The sequence below is a fragment of the Plecotus auritus genome (assembly GCF_963455305.1).
Source record: "Plecotus auritus genome assembly, chromosome: 5".
In the NCBI taxonomy this organism is placed as follows: domain Eukaryota; kingdom Metazoa; phylum Chordata; class Mammalia; order Chiroptera; family Vespertilionidae; genus Plecotus; species Plecotus auritus.
Window position 1 is genome coordinate 185,162,758 of NC_137776.1, and position 12,250 is coordinate 185,175,007.

Genomic DNA, 12,250 nt, shown 5'->3' on the forward strand with positions numbered 1-12,250 from the left:
CCCGCCCTCCGCGGGCCCCCAGCCCGGAGGACCCGGGCTCCGAATGGCGTGCCCTGGCCGGGGGAGGTGCAGGCTGGTCGGGGCGCGCGGAGGGGCGCGGCCAGGCAGGGGGCAAGGGCTGCGGAGGGATCGGCGGGGGCGGGGCCCAGGGGCGGGGCCGGAGGGCGGGGGCGGAGCGCACGGGCGCCCCGCACCTCACTAGTGCCTCGGCCGCGGGAGGGAGCGCAGGGGCGTGGGTGCGGGCGCGGGCGCGGCGCAGCGAAGGGACCAGCCGGGGCGCAGAGCGGGGGGCCGAGCGGCCAGCAGAGCCCAGCGCCGCCCGCCCGCCAAGAAGGAGAGGGCGGTAGAGGGCCTCCGCCGCCCGTGGGATCTCCCGGCGCGCGCGGGGGTGCCCGAATCCCGCCGGCCCGCGCAGGAGGCCACCACCGGACGCAGCGGGCAGCCGGCGGGCAGGCATGCCACCGCTCCTGGCGCCCCTGCTCTGCCTGGCGCTGCTGCCCGCGCTCGGCGCACGAGGTAGGCGCCTGCCCCCGCGAGCCCGCAACTTTCCGCGCCCTTCGGAAACTTTGGCGGCGCCCTGCGCGCGCGCCCCGGGGGGTTGGGAGCGGGTGGCCAGGGTGGGAAGAAAAGGGGACCGGGCGCCCCGGGGCGGGGAAGGGGTGGGAGGGAACAACCGGGGTCTGGGGCTGCGGGAGGAGGGCTGACCCTCCCCCGCGCCGCCTGCCCAGCCGGCATGGACCCGTGCCGCCCGCTCCTGGGGCCGGGTTTGAAGCCGGTTTGGAGCCGGGAGGCCCAGCCCTGGGCTCGCGCCCTCCACCAGCTGCGCGTGGGGCTCGTCCCCGGCGGCGAACTGCCTACCACTTTTCGATTTGAATCGAGTCGGTTTTGGTTTCCTGTTGCTTTGGGGCCATTTATCTGTTTTCTTCGTCTCTGGCCCGCGCCAGGGGCGGATGTTGGGCCGCGGAGTATGGGGTCCGGGTGCCGCATTCGCCTTTGCCGAGCCGCGCGTCCCGGCCGAGTGCGAGGCGTGGGGCGTAGTGGGGCGCGAAGTGGGCCCAGTCTCCCCCACCCAGTCGGCAGAGTTCGCGCGAAGCCAGGGACAGGGGCGCGGACCCAGGATCCAAGGGTCCCAGGGCGCCTGGCCGTTCCCCCCCCCCCTCCGGCCAATGTCCCCTCCCCGGGCGAGGTCGCTGCCCCTATCCTGGCTCACAGACAGATTTTGGGGGGCCGGGCGTGAAAGATTCAACTGCTACTGGGGGGACTTTCACTTTGCCGAGTTCAAGTTTGGAAACCTTGCGGGTGTGGGGAGGGGGGCGCTCATTCATTTCTCCACTGCACTTGGAGGGGGTCCCTGAGGAATCTCTGGCGATTGATTCAGTTTCCCTAAAAGTTGCAGGAAAGCATTAGCTCCCCACTTCCAGAAGGTAGGGCTCCCTGCCGCGCCCCGTCCCCGCTTCCGTGAGGGGCTTGATTTACACAGACAGCCCTGGCGAGGGGGCAGGGAGGGGCCGGATGAATTCCTCTCTTGGCGTTTATGGGGTCAAACTCCTTCCAAACGGGGGCATCTTCATCTTCCCTGGGGTGCGTAGGGGGCGCAGCCCTGAAGATGCCTGAGGGAGCAGGTATTGGGTGTCCTCGGAGGCGGGGCCAGGTCCCCAGGGTGCAGGCCTGGTGCCCCAGGAGGCGGCCCTGGCACAATGGGCTGCTCTGATTCCTCGGCCGGCGGGCGCTTTGTCGGCGGGCGGGGCGGCTGGCCTTGCAGCTGTCGTATTTTCCCACGATCGGGGGAGCCAAGTGTGGCCACCACCCCCCCCCCCCCAGCCCCAGCGCTGCCCCAGCGCTGCCCCCTCGCAGAACGTGTTTGAACAGCAAGACAATCCTGGTGGCTGGATAGGGGCCCCAGCCCAGCCAGGCTCCCCAATGAAGACGGGGGGTGGGGGTGCAGAGTTTGGGATAGTGCCCAGGCCCTCTCCGCTCTCTCCGCTGCTGCTCTCTGAGCCGGCCTTTCGGGCCGCCCTGCCTCACGCTGAGCGCCCTGGTGCACCTGCCGCACAGCCAGCCGGCTCCTCCCGCCCCCCCCCCCATGTCAGCTCTGGGCAGAATATGGAAGCCCCTTGGGGTTCATGCAAGGGCTCCCTGGGGCAACCCCATTATACAGAAGAGGAGGTGAGGGGTGGGCGATGCCCCTTGGGGTGGGCCCGGGTGCCTGGGAGCTGACCTCTCCTCTTGCCCCCTCCTCCCCCCAGGCCTGCGGTGCTCCCAGCCCAGCGAGACCTGCTTGAATGGCGGGAAGTGTGAAGTCCTCCCCAGCGGCACGGAGGCCTGCGTGTGAGTAGCACCTGCGCCCGCGGGACCTGTTGCTTTGTGAGCGCGCAGCCCCCAGCCTCGCCTCGGCGCGGGGCGGCAGGGACAGAACACTAGGCCATTGTCTTCCGGAGATGGCCCAGGAGGCTGGGTGCGGTCACGTGCTACTTTTATTGGACAGAGTCTGGCAATTATTTAATCACCCCGATTATGCCGTGCGGGAAGCTGGTCCGGCCCCTGGAGGGTCCAGCACTCCTTTGCGGGGCCCCCCCCCCGGGCTCCTGGGGGGCTAAGTGAGAACTCCCGGTACCCCGTTTCTTCCAAAAGGCCCCGGGAGACAATTGGCCTGCCGGGGAAACTGCGGGCCCTTTATAGAGGGGCCCAGCCCCCACCCTGCCAGCCCAGGAGCACAGGGCAGGTGAGCGCCCCGGCTCCGGCTCCTCCGGGCAGGCCGTGCCTCTCAGCAAGAAATTGACTATTTCAGAGCCAAGCCCACCCTCCTGGGCTCAGCTTGCTCCTCCGGCCTCAGGTGCGGCCGGGGGATAAAAGTTGGAACCTGTGGGTAGTATCAGCCGTGCCCCTTTCTTCTGTTTTTTTTTTGGGGGGGTGGGGGTACCTACTGGAAGTGTGGTTTCTGTCCTGGCATCTGCAGCTCTAAACCGACCCCCAAGTGCCTGGCCCCTCACCCTCCGAGTCTTGGGTTCCCCATTTTCTCCCTCCCCCACCCCCACCCCCCGCTGTGAAACGAGCATGTGTTGGGGAGGGGGGTGCCTGTCTGCCGTCTGGTCTGCCCGCCTGGGAGTCCGCGTCAGCCTCGGGGATGTTTTCCTTGTGTAGCAAAGTGCCCTTCAACTTGAATGCGTCCCTGATGGGAATAATGAAGAGGCGCTAGCGGGACAGAGGGAGGCCCTGTCCCCCTGGAGGCCACAGGGGAAGCGGCCGCCATCCCGCCATCCATCCGGGGAGCCCTCATTCCAAGCGCCGAGCCCTCATTCCAAGCGCCGAGGGCCCCTTCCCCTGACAACCTCGGCCAGCGGCCACGCCGCCCCGGGCGCTCCCCCCCTGCCCACACTGAGGCCAATTAGGCAGGCCTGCGAGCAGTTTACTGGACAAAGAGGATTGTGTCTTTGTCAGATGCTAATGAATGCACACTACTTTTTTTTTTTTTTTTTCCCCTTTTGCTTTTTGGGGGCCTTTTTTTTTTTCTCCTCCCGCAGAAGCCTCACCGAGGCGTGATGCCCTAAATCTTGTTTCCCTTCATTCAGAGCCGACAGCTGGGACCCCGTGGAAGTGCAGAGGCTATTGTCGGGGGAGGCGGATTAATGCTGTGTGATTAATTATGCGTGGCTTCCCAGAATGCACAGCTCCTCCCGCCAGCCCGCGCCTGCATGGGGTGTGTGTGTGGGGGGGGTGGTCTCCATGCTTCTGCAGAGGGTTTGGGGCAGGCAGGAGAGTGCTGTGCTGGGCGGCGTGGAGGCCGGGTCTCCTCAGTGCCACCAGGGAGCAGGGACCGCCTGGCCCGGAGGAAACTGAGGTCGCCCTGGCCGACACCCGTGCCGCGTGCTGTCCTGGGCCAAACCGGGGGGGGGGGGGGGGGGGGGGGGTGGGCCTTGGGATACGGCTGCTGCCGCCGCTCACCGGCCTCGGGATGAGGCATCAGGGACGGAGCGATAGAGCGACGGGCCCTCCTGCCCCCGAGCCTGGGCGCCTCCGGAGCCCTGCCAGCCTGAGCCAGGCCGCTGATCAGGGAGGGCGCGGGCCTTGTCTGCCCCCGGGCCTGGCGCCCCCTCCTTGGCGGGAAGCCCGCCTCGGTCTGGCCTGGCACTCGGCCGAGCTCAGCCCACAGAGACCCCATTGTGCACACCCACAGACCCACTTGGAAGATGAGCGGAAGCGGTGTCCTCAGAGGCCCTGCCTCTGGGCGGGGCCGGGTTGGAGGTGAAGGACCAGGCCGGGGTCGGCCCCAGTCACGGCCAGGTGTGCAGAGGCCCGGGTCTGGGCACACGGTGGCCCCTCGGGGGACAGGGCCCCGGCTCCCTCCGCTTTTGAGGCCTGTGCCTGCCTGCTTGCCCCCACTCCCCGCTGTTCCCTGGAGGCCCCGGCCGGTCTGCTGGTGGAGAGAGGCCATCCTGTCTGGCAGGGGCGTCGCTGCCCTTGTCCTCCAGGGAGCCGCCGACCCGGGCCCTCGGGAAATTCTGACTGTGCCGGTTTACGGACAGCGCGTGGGAAACAGTGGGTCACGGAGCCAGACACGTCCGTACCTGGTGAATCATCCTTCTCCACTGCAAAGAGAGGGAGCCGCCCCCAGAAGCCGCCGTCAGGTGGCCCAGGGTGGGAGGGAGTCGCAAGTGCAGGCGCCGTCCCAGGAAGTCCCCGCGGTCCCTCGGCCGGGGGCCAGGAGGACCCCCTTCTGCACGGCCCCGGTGGCCCTGTGTGGGGCCCCCTCTGCACAGCGCTGTGTGCGGTGGGGGCTGGTGGCCTGCGGCGGCCGAGGGAGGGTCACTGCCCCCCGTAGTAGGTGCTGAGGGGGTACTGATGTGGGCTCCCCCCGTTTTGTTTTTGTTTTTAATATATTTTTATTGATATCAGAGAGGAAGCGGGGGGGAGAGAGAGAAACATCCGGTGATGAGAGAGAATCGTGGATCGGCTGCCTCCTGCACGCCGCCCACTGGGGATCGAGCCTGCAATCCGGGCGTGTGCCCTGCGCGGGCATCCTGAGGCCCTAGGGGCACCGAGACGCTCCCCCTGCTTGAGAGAAGGTCAGGTGATCACAGCCGCGGGCCAGCCCCGTGCCCAGAGCCCTGGAGGAGTGTCCGGCGGGCGGGCGGGCGGTGGCCTTTGGCTCCGGACCCTCCCGTGTTGGGTCGCAAGGCCCGCTGACTGCAGACCCCGTCCGTGACGAGGGTCTCACACGCTGCATCTCGGGTGGGTAAGGGCGCACACAGCAGGCACCGGGCGGGCTCTTTCTCCCACCTTCTCCTTTCGAGCTGACGGCGCTGGTTTCAGGATCCTCCTTCTCCGCGTTGAGTTGGCTAATGAATTAGTTTGGAGAACCCGAGAGGGGCTGCTTGGCGGGCTGGCCGGCACGGCCTGGGGAGGGGCTCGCGCGGCCGAGGCATTAGTCACCCATGCAGCTCCCTCGCTGCTCCTTTGGCAGACGCGAGGGGCGCCCGCTGTGTGCTGGGGTCTGCCCTAGGCATGGGCACGCGGGCTCGGTTAACAGCCTCTGCCCCCGTGGAGCCCACTCTCGTGTGCGGGCAGGAGAGGCGAGCTCATGGGCGCGTGACGTCCGGTGGAGGTGAGCGCAGAGGGTGGGGCGGCTCCCAGGGACCCCGCCACCCCGCGTGGCCCCGGCCCGGGAAAGTGAACGAGGCACAGAGAAGCCTGCGCCCGGCCCCAGGGTCACACAGCGCAGGCCCCGCCTCTTCTTCCCGGGGTTCCTGCCCACTGCCCCATCCTTCCACGCCGCCCGGGTCCTCCCTGGCCGCCCCTCGAGGAAACAGGGCCGAGACCACGACTTCCCTTTAAAAGAGGAGGCTCGGAGGTGCAGGCAGGAAGTGGCTGGGGTGAGAAGGGACTGGGCCAGCCACCTGGCTTCCAGGGACGCGCTCTCTGCGTGTCTGTCACCTGGTCTGGCTGTTTCCACTGAGTCACTCGCAGTCCCGGGCGAGGCGAGGCGGGGAGGACAGTGAAGGCTCGTCCTCGTCCTCAGGCTGCGCGCAGGAGGGCCGCTGCGGGACTTTCTGTAGAAACACGTGTCCACACGCAGCGTCAACTAGAAAGTCTCGCTGACTTCCCCGTCGGGAGAGGTGGCGTCCAGGCCCCGCCCCGGAGCGGCAGCCAACGTTTTTTCCATTGACAAGATCGCGATCGTATTTTTTTAGAAAGAGAAAGAAACCGCTTGTCGCAGGAAGGGGGTGGGGGCAGGGCACGCAGCTGGCCAGGGCGCCGCTCCGAGGCACGGAGGGGGCGCTGGGCCTGGGCGCGAGGGGGCGCGGCCAGGGTTCTGGGACCCAGAAGCTGGGGTGTCCGGGGAGGGGACCCGGGGAGTGACTGCTCCGCTCCTCAAGTGCCAGGCGCAGCCCGAAGGCCCTCGTTCACTGCGCCTTTGCTGGGCAGGCCAGCTGGGCCGAGGGGTCTGGCTCTCCCGGGCTGAGAAGGACACCTTTCCTGTCTCATGTCTCGTCTATAAATAGTGAAAGGATGTGGCTGTTTGCAAAGGTGATTGAGCGTCTAGATTGCTTTCCTCAATAATGGACACAGGAGCTCCACGGCCAGCTGCTCCGCCCGGCCCCATAAAACCCCGGTGGGCATGCCGTGCAGCGGGCTCCTCCTCTCCAGGTGGTGGCCAGCTCTGCCCTTGTACAGGCCCAGTTTACAGGTGGGAACACTGAGGCCGGGCTGGGTGGGGCCTGAGGCCGGCTTGAGAGCCTCTGCCTGCCTGGGCAGGCCCGTCCCGGACTTCCCGCCTTCTCGGAGGCTTTAACGAGCGGCTGGCCTGGGGCATCCTGGCTGTGGGTCAGGATGTGTTTGGTCCTGGAGGTTCTGGGCAAGGCAGGGGCTTGGCTGTCTCTAGGGGCCACCTGGAGGGTCTAGACGATGCAAAGCCGGCCTGGCTGTGGTTTGCTGTGCCCCCCCTCGGACCTGCGTCTCCTCCCGGGGCCTCCATTTCCCCCTCTGAGTGAAGGGCTTGGGGTAGGTGGCCCCGAAGCTCCCTTCCAGCTGCATCCCGGCAGGGCCCTGGAATGGGCCTGCAGAGCCCGGGGGTGGCGGTGGGCAGCGCTGTGGGGGCAGAGGAGCCGGGGAGCCAGGCCTGGCCAGGTGGCGAGGCAGGTTCTGCCGGTCTGGGGCGAGCCCTGGCCTCTGTGCTCTCACCACCTGGCCTGCTGGTGGCACGCACCTGCTGGAAGCAGGCATGATTGGCAGGTGCCCTGGGGAGGGCGGGCCAGCAGTGGGGTGCCCTTTCCTGCAGTGGCCTTCTCCTCCTGGCACCCCCACAGGGCCATGCCCCGCCCCACCCGTCCTCACGACTGGATCTGGGGAGAAGGGAGATACTCACAGGTATCTCGGTGGTCAAGGGCACGTATACGTTTTGCCGTTTCAGCTGCTTACGGGGTACCTTTCCGTGGCCATTTAGTATGTTCACGGGTGTGCAGCCATCACCATTACCTAGTTAGTTCCAGAACTTTCCTTACGCCAGACAGACCCGCCCCGGCCCTGGCTCCTGGCCCCTGGCCCCTGGCAAGCATTTCCTGCTTTCTCCCCCCCGGGTGCATGTTCTGGACGGTTCTCTGGGTGGCTCACACACGCGGCTGTTCATGTCCCGCTTCCTCACCCGTCGGGGTCCCGGGCTCACCCTCGCCGCGGCGGTAGCGGGGTCAGGGCCTCACTCCCGAAGCACCGGCTCCTGCCCGCCTATACCCGCCTGAGAGCGGCAGGTAACGGGACCGGCATCGAGGCCTGTACCGGCTTGGACGTGAGTCCAGAGGAGGCGGGTGGTGGGGGTGGCCCGTGTCTGGAAGGCTTCCCGGGAGAATCGGTGCTCATTTCTGGCCTGTGTGGCCGCCTCCCCAGAGGGCACGGAGCCCCTGAGTGAGGCCTGTGTGTCCTGGGTGTTAGCCCGGCTGTGTCTGCCGGATCCCTGTGTGCTCAGGGCCCCACGCCAGCTCGAGGGCATGAGGCAGGTGGGAGCCGGGATCTGGCCCCCTGTGCTCGGACATAGATGGGGCCCTCTCCACGCTGCCCTCTGGCTTTGGGGGCTCCCTGTCTCCTGCAGGCACCAGAGCGGCCTGGGGACCCTTGATGTGGCTGCTGTGCTCAGGCATGGGTGAATGTCAGCATCGTCCCCCGGGGTGGCTGCTCGACGGTCCCCTCATCATAGGTTGCTTTCTGTGCACCTGTGTGACCCATGGAATTCTGGGAGCAGAAACCCCTCCCGATGTTTCACCTCCGAGTGGTCTCTTCTTGCTGCGGGTCACTCCCGCACCCGCTGCCCCTGGGACAGAAGCATTCTGGGAAATGTGGCCCCCTCCCCCTCCTCCATGCCCCCCATGCTCAGGGGCCGGGACCTGGATTCTGGGACTTCCCAGGGGCGGAGGTGAAGCGTGGCCCTTGCCCCGATGCGAAGCTGCTGCTTTGAGTGGGTGCTGCCCGTCGGGTGGGTGTGGGCACCTCCCAGGGGGGTGCAGCCATCACACACCTTTCCTGCTAGGCCGCCCCCCATCCGGAGCCCAGCCCTTGGGGCTCCTGAGCTGGGGCTGGTGGGAGCCGCCCTCTCCCTGATCAGCAGAGACAGCCTCGGGGGCTCGGCGTTTCTGGGGTCCTGGAGGGCTTACCCGCCTGGCTGTTCGTGTCCTGCCTCCTCGCTCATGGGTCCAGGGCTCACCTGTGTGGCAGGGCCTTGGGGGGTCCACTGGGGGGGCCGGGGTGACTCAGACACAGCTGTCAGGCCCCGCCTGGTCTCGGCCTGGGGGTCTCAGGATCGGGCAGGCCCAGATGCTGCTGTCCCCAAGGGGAGGCCCCGACCGCCAGGCACTGGGCTGATGGGGACAGGTGGGGACAGGTGCGGCCGGGGGCTCAGAGGGAGCTGCTCGCCAGTGGGCGATCAGGCGGAGCCCAGGCTGGTCATGAAGCTTCTCAGCACACGAGTGGCCGCGGTCACGCCCACAGCGATGTGGGGGGGGGGGGGGGGGCGTGTCCCTGGCGGCCGCTCGCCCTGTCCCTGGGCTGGGTGACCCTGTGTGCCTCTGAAGTGCTTGCATTGCTGGTTCTTTTAAGCTGCGTAAAAACTGGTCCCCTTGTCACTCTGTTGACACCCGCCCAGCCCAAGCCTCTGGCAGGCAGGTCCCCATCATAGTTCATAGGTCATAGGCCATAGGCCATAGGCCATAGGCCATAGGCTGGGCCTGAGGCAGTAGCTTGGCTCCTGAGTCACAGGTGAGCCACAGGCTCTGCCGTGGGGCCTGGGGGGTGGGGCAGCAGACCTACTGAGGGCCTAGAGTTACCGAGTGTCGCCTCGTTTTTTGCAGCAGACACGCCCCTGCCCACTCTCCAGGCCACGGGGGCGGGGGGGGGGGGCAGGGCTGCTGCGGGGGGGACGCGGGGACAAGGTGAGCGGCCTCTGGGAAGATCCGTCCCTGTCTGAGCAGCAGGGACGGGGACGGCCATGGGCCTCGGGGACCTGCCTCCCCCCATTTCCTCTGGGTGTGGGTTGCCGATGAGTGGAAGCGGCAGTTACTGGAAATGAGAGCGGTTTGGGGGAGAAGCCAGGGCTCTGAGCCTGTGTGTTTTCCCTGACGGCTTTTCAGTAAGAGGCACCGGCTGAGGCGGGAGAGTGCCCAGGCCCGCGGGTGGCGCGGGGCGGGGGGGGGGGGGGGGGGCGGCCGCACTTCCGCCCCTCGGGGCCTCGGCCTCTTCCTCCTTCCACGAAGGCCCGGGTGACGTGACCCCTTCTGGGCCTTCTGGTTCCACCTGAAGGTCCCCCTCCTTCCCCCAACCCCGCCATGGCCCTCCCGGGGTGGCCCCGGGGTCAGAACCAGGGAGGCCTCATTGAGAGCCCCTGTCACACGGCCCGAGCTGTGCCCAAGTGACACGTGTGGCAGGGGCTCAGGCCTCGGTGGCGCCCGGTACCCGGGTCTGGCGCAGCGCAGGAGCTCGGCAGGTGTCCGGCGGGCACACCTGGGCCCTGGGCGGCGATGTGGGGGCTGTGGCCCGGGAGGCCTGGCTTCCAGCTGCAGGGAGACGCACCCTGGCCGGTCGGGTGCTCTGGGCTTCCCCGTTACTGGACACCATGCCGCTGGCCCGGGTGGTGCTGCCGTCGGTGGCACCGGCCCTGGCACGACCCTGGCACAACCCTGCCTCCCACGCGTGGGGGGCGTGACCTCTCTGAGCGCCCCTCCTCCTGGGAGGACGGTGACCCCACATGGGAAGCACCCCTCGGTGCAGAGCGCTGCGCAGCCTCCCTGCCTGTGGTATTTTTAGCTCCGCGTCTTCTCAGATTATACAGGTTCCCCCGGGCTGTGGAAGGGAGATGGTGGGTCCCCTGAGCCGCCCTCCCTGTCTCCCGAGCAGCCTCCAAGTTCTACTCCCAGAGCCCGTTCGGGCCAGACCACTGCTGGCTCAGGGCAGGGTCATGCACGCAGGGCACAGGGCTGGGACCCTTTTGCTTTCCCGTATGGAAGCCCCCGCCCCAGGCCAACTGGCCCAGCCCCCAGTGTCTCCAGGGTGTGACCTGTAGGCCCTCCCTCATCAGGCCCACCCTGGCCCGGGTGCAGGTGGCTGGCCTGTCTCCCAGCCTTAGCTGTGTCCCCGGCACCTTGGGGGCTGTGCTGGGCTTGGGCTGAGATGTGGGGGTGGACAGCCAGGTACGCAGTGGGCCACAAGCAGGCCGCGGCAGGGAGTCTGGGAGCCTGGTGGTCTGCCCAGCAGGGGGTGGGGCTGGGAAGCGCTGGGCTGATGTGAACTGGGAGAGAAGGCCAGAGGGAAAAAAGGGGGCTGGGGACCCCAGAGGGGTGCGAGTGACGGGCACCACCACGGAAGCCGGTGCCTCACACTGTGGCTTTCTCGGGGGCAGCCCCGGCTGGCCCTGCCAGGGTCCCGCTGCCCAGAGTCCAGGGTGTCCTGGGAGCAGGGGAGGAACGCCGGCCGCCAGCTAGCTGCGGGCTCCGGCCCTTGGTCCCCAGGGCCAGCGGGCGGTGACAGGCGTCCAGCGCTGGTGTGACCCTCCTGTTGGCCAGAAGGGGTGCGGAGGAGCTGGGGCCCATCGAAGCCGGCAGGAGGCGCCCCAATTCCCAGGCCTCTCACCAAGAACACCCCCGGCCAGGTTTCGTGTTTCAGCCACGCCGTGAGGATGTAAGAACGCATTGTCTGGCCGGTCCCTGGGATCAGGGGGTCCGGGGAGAGATGCAGGTGCACCCTCCCTGTGCCCACTCTCCAGTCCCCTCCCCCATCCTTGTTTACCCCCCTCGGGGTCTGGCCACCTCACGGGCGAGGAGGGCTGAGATGCACTCCCGGGCGTAACCTGCGTGAGCCCCGTTTTCGCCTCGGAAATGGCCCGGCGTGCACCTGCGGGACGGCTGCAGGGTTCCGACGGGAAGTGCAGGTGGGGGGGCCTCCCTCTCCTCTTTCTGGGACTGCCGTGAGGGGGTCCTTGGTGCCTCCCCCTGAGTTCTCAGGACACTGAACCCAGGGCCAGGGCTGCCCCCGAGTGCCCGCCTGCGTGGCTGGGGGAGCACAGCGCCCTCCCCCACCCCGGCGTCTCTCCGGAGAGCAGAGGCCAGAAACGGCCAGCATCGGGGCTGGCTTTGGCGCCGAGCTCAGCCAGCCGGCCGTTGCTGACTTAATTAATCGAGTTTGGGATTAAGTCCTCGGGCGCGCCCGCCTCAGCGCCCATCGATCCTGCACGGCACCGGGCTCGCCTGCTGGGGGGCAGAGGCCCGGGCAGCGCCGGGGGCTCTGCAGGCTCGTCTGCGTGGGTCTCCCGGGGCCGTCTGGGGTGGGGGGTGTCCAGGAGGGCCCAGGGGAGGACCCACACCCCAACCTTGTCTCCAGCTTGGGGCTCTGTCTTTCGGGGACCAGGTGGGAAACGCCTCCCAGGGGAGGGTCCGCAGGCTTTGCTCCCCCTGCCCGTGGGGCTCCCCCACCACAGCGCTTTGTGGGAGCCCCTGGCCTGTGCTGCTCTGGCCGCGGCAGCTGGGCCGTGTCCGGGAAGCCGCCTGACCTCTGCCCTGGCCTTTCCGTCCCTTCCCACTTCCCACGTCCAGGGGGAGGCGTGGGGACAATGGGGGGGGTGCATTGTGTTCTCCGTGGTGGGAACGCTCACTTCCGGGGAGGACGGCTCCGGCCCCCACACAAAGGGCTTCCCCGGAGCCAGGACAGAAGACTCGCTTTTCCTGCTCTTCCTCCTCCCAGCGCCTTTCAAACCCCGAAGGCGCAGCTTGGGAAAGAG

At 67.9% G+C, this 12,250-nt stretch overlaps 1 protein-coding gene across 1 annotated transcript in view; it reads left to right on the forward strand.

Annotated features, from left to right (window-relative positions):
* The first annotated feature begins 229 nt into the window (after window positions 1–229).
* The window catches only part of NOTCH1 (notch receptor 1), a 47,303-nt gene continuing 35,282 nt past the window's right edge, over window positions 230–12,250 (forward strand). Inside the window, 2 exon segments of the mRNA XM_080667227.1 lie at window positions 230–516; window positions 2,247–2,328. Coding sequence (XP_080523353.1) covers window positions 456–516; window positions 2,247–2,328 — 143 coding nt within the window. The 5' untranslated portion in view covers window positions 230–455.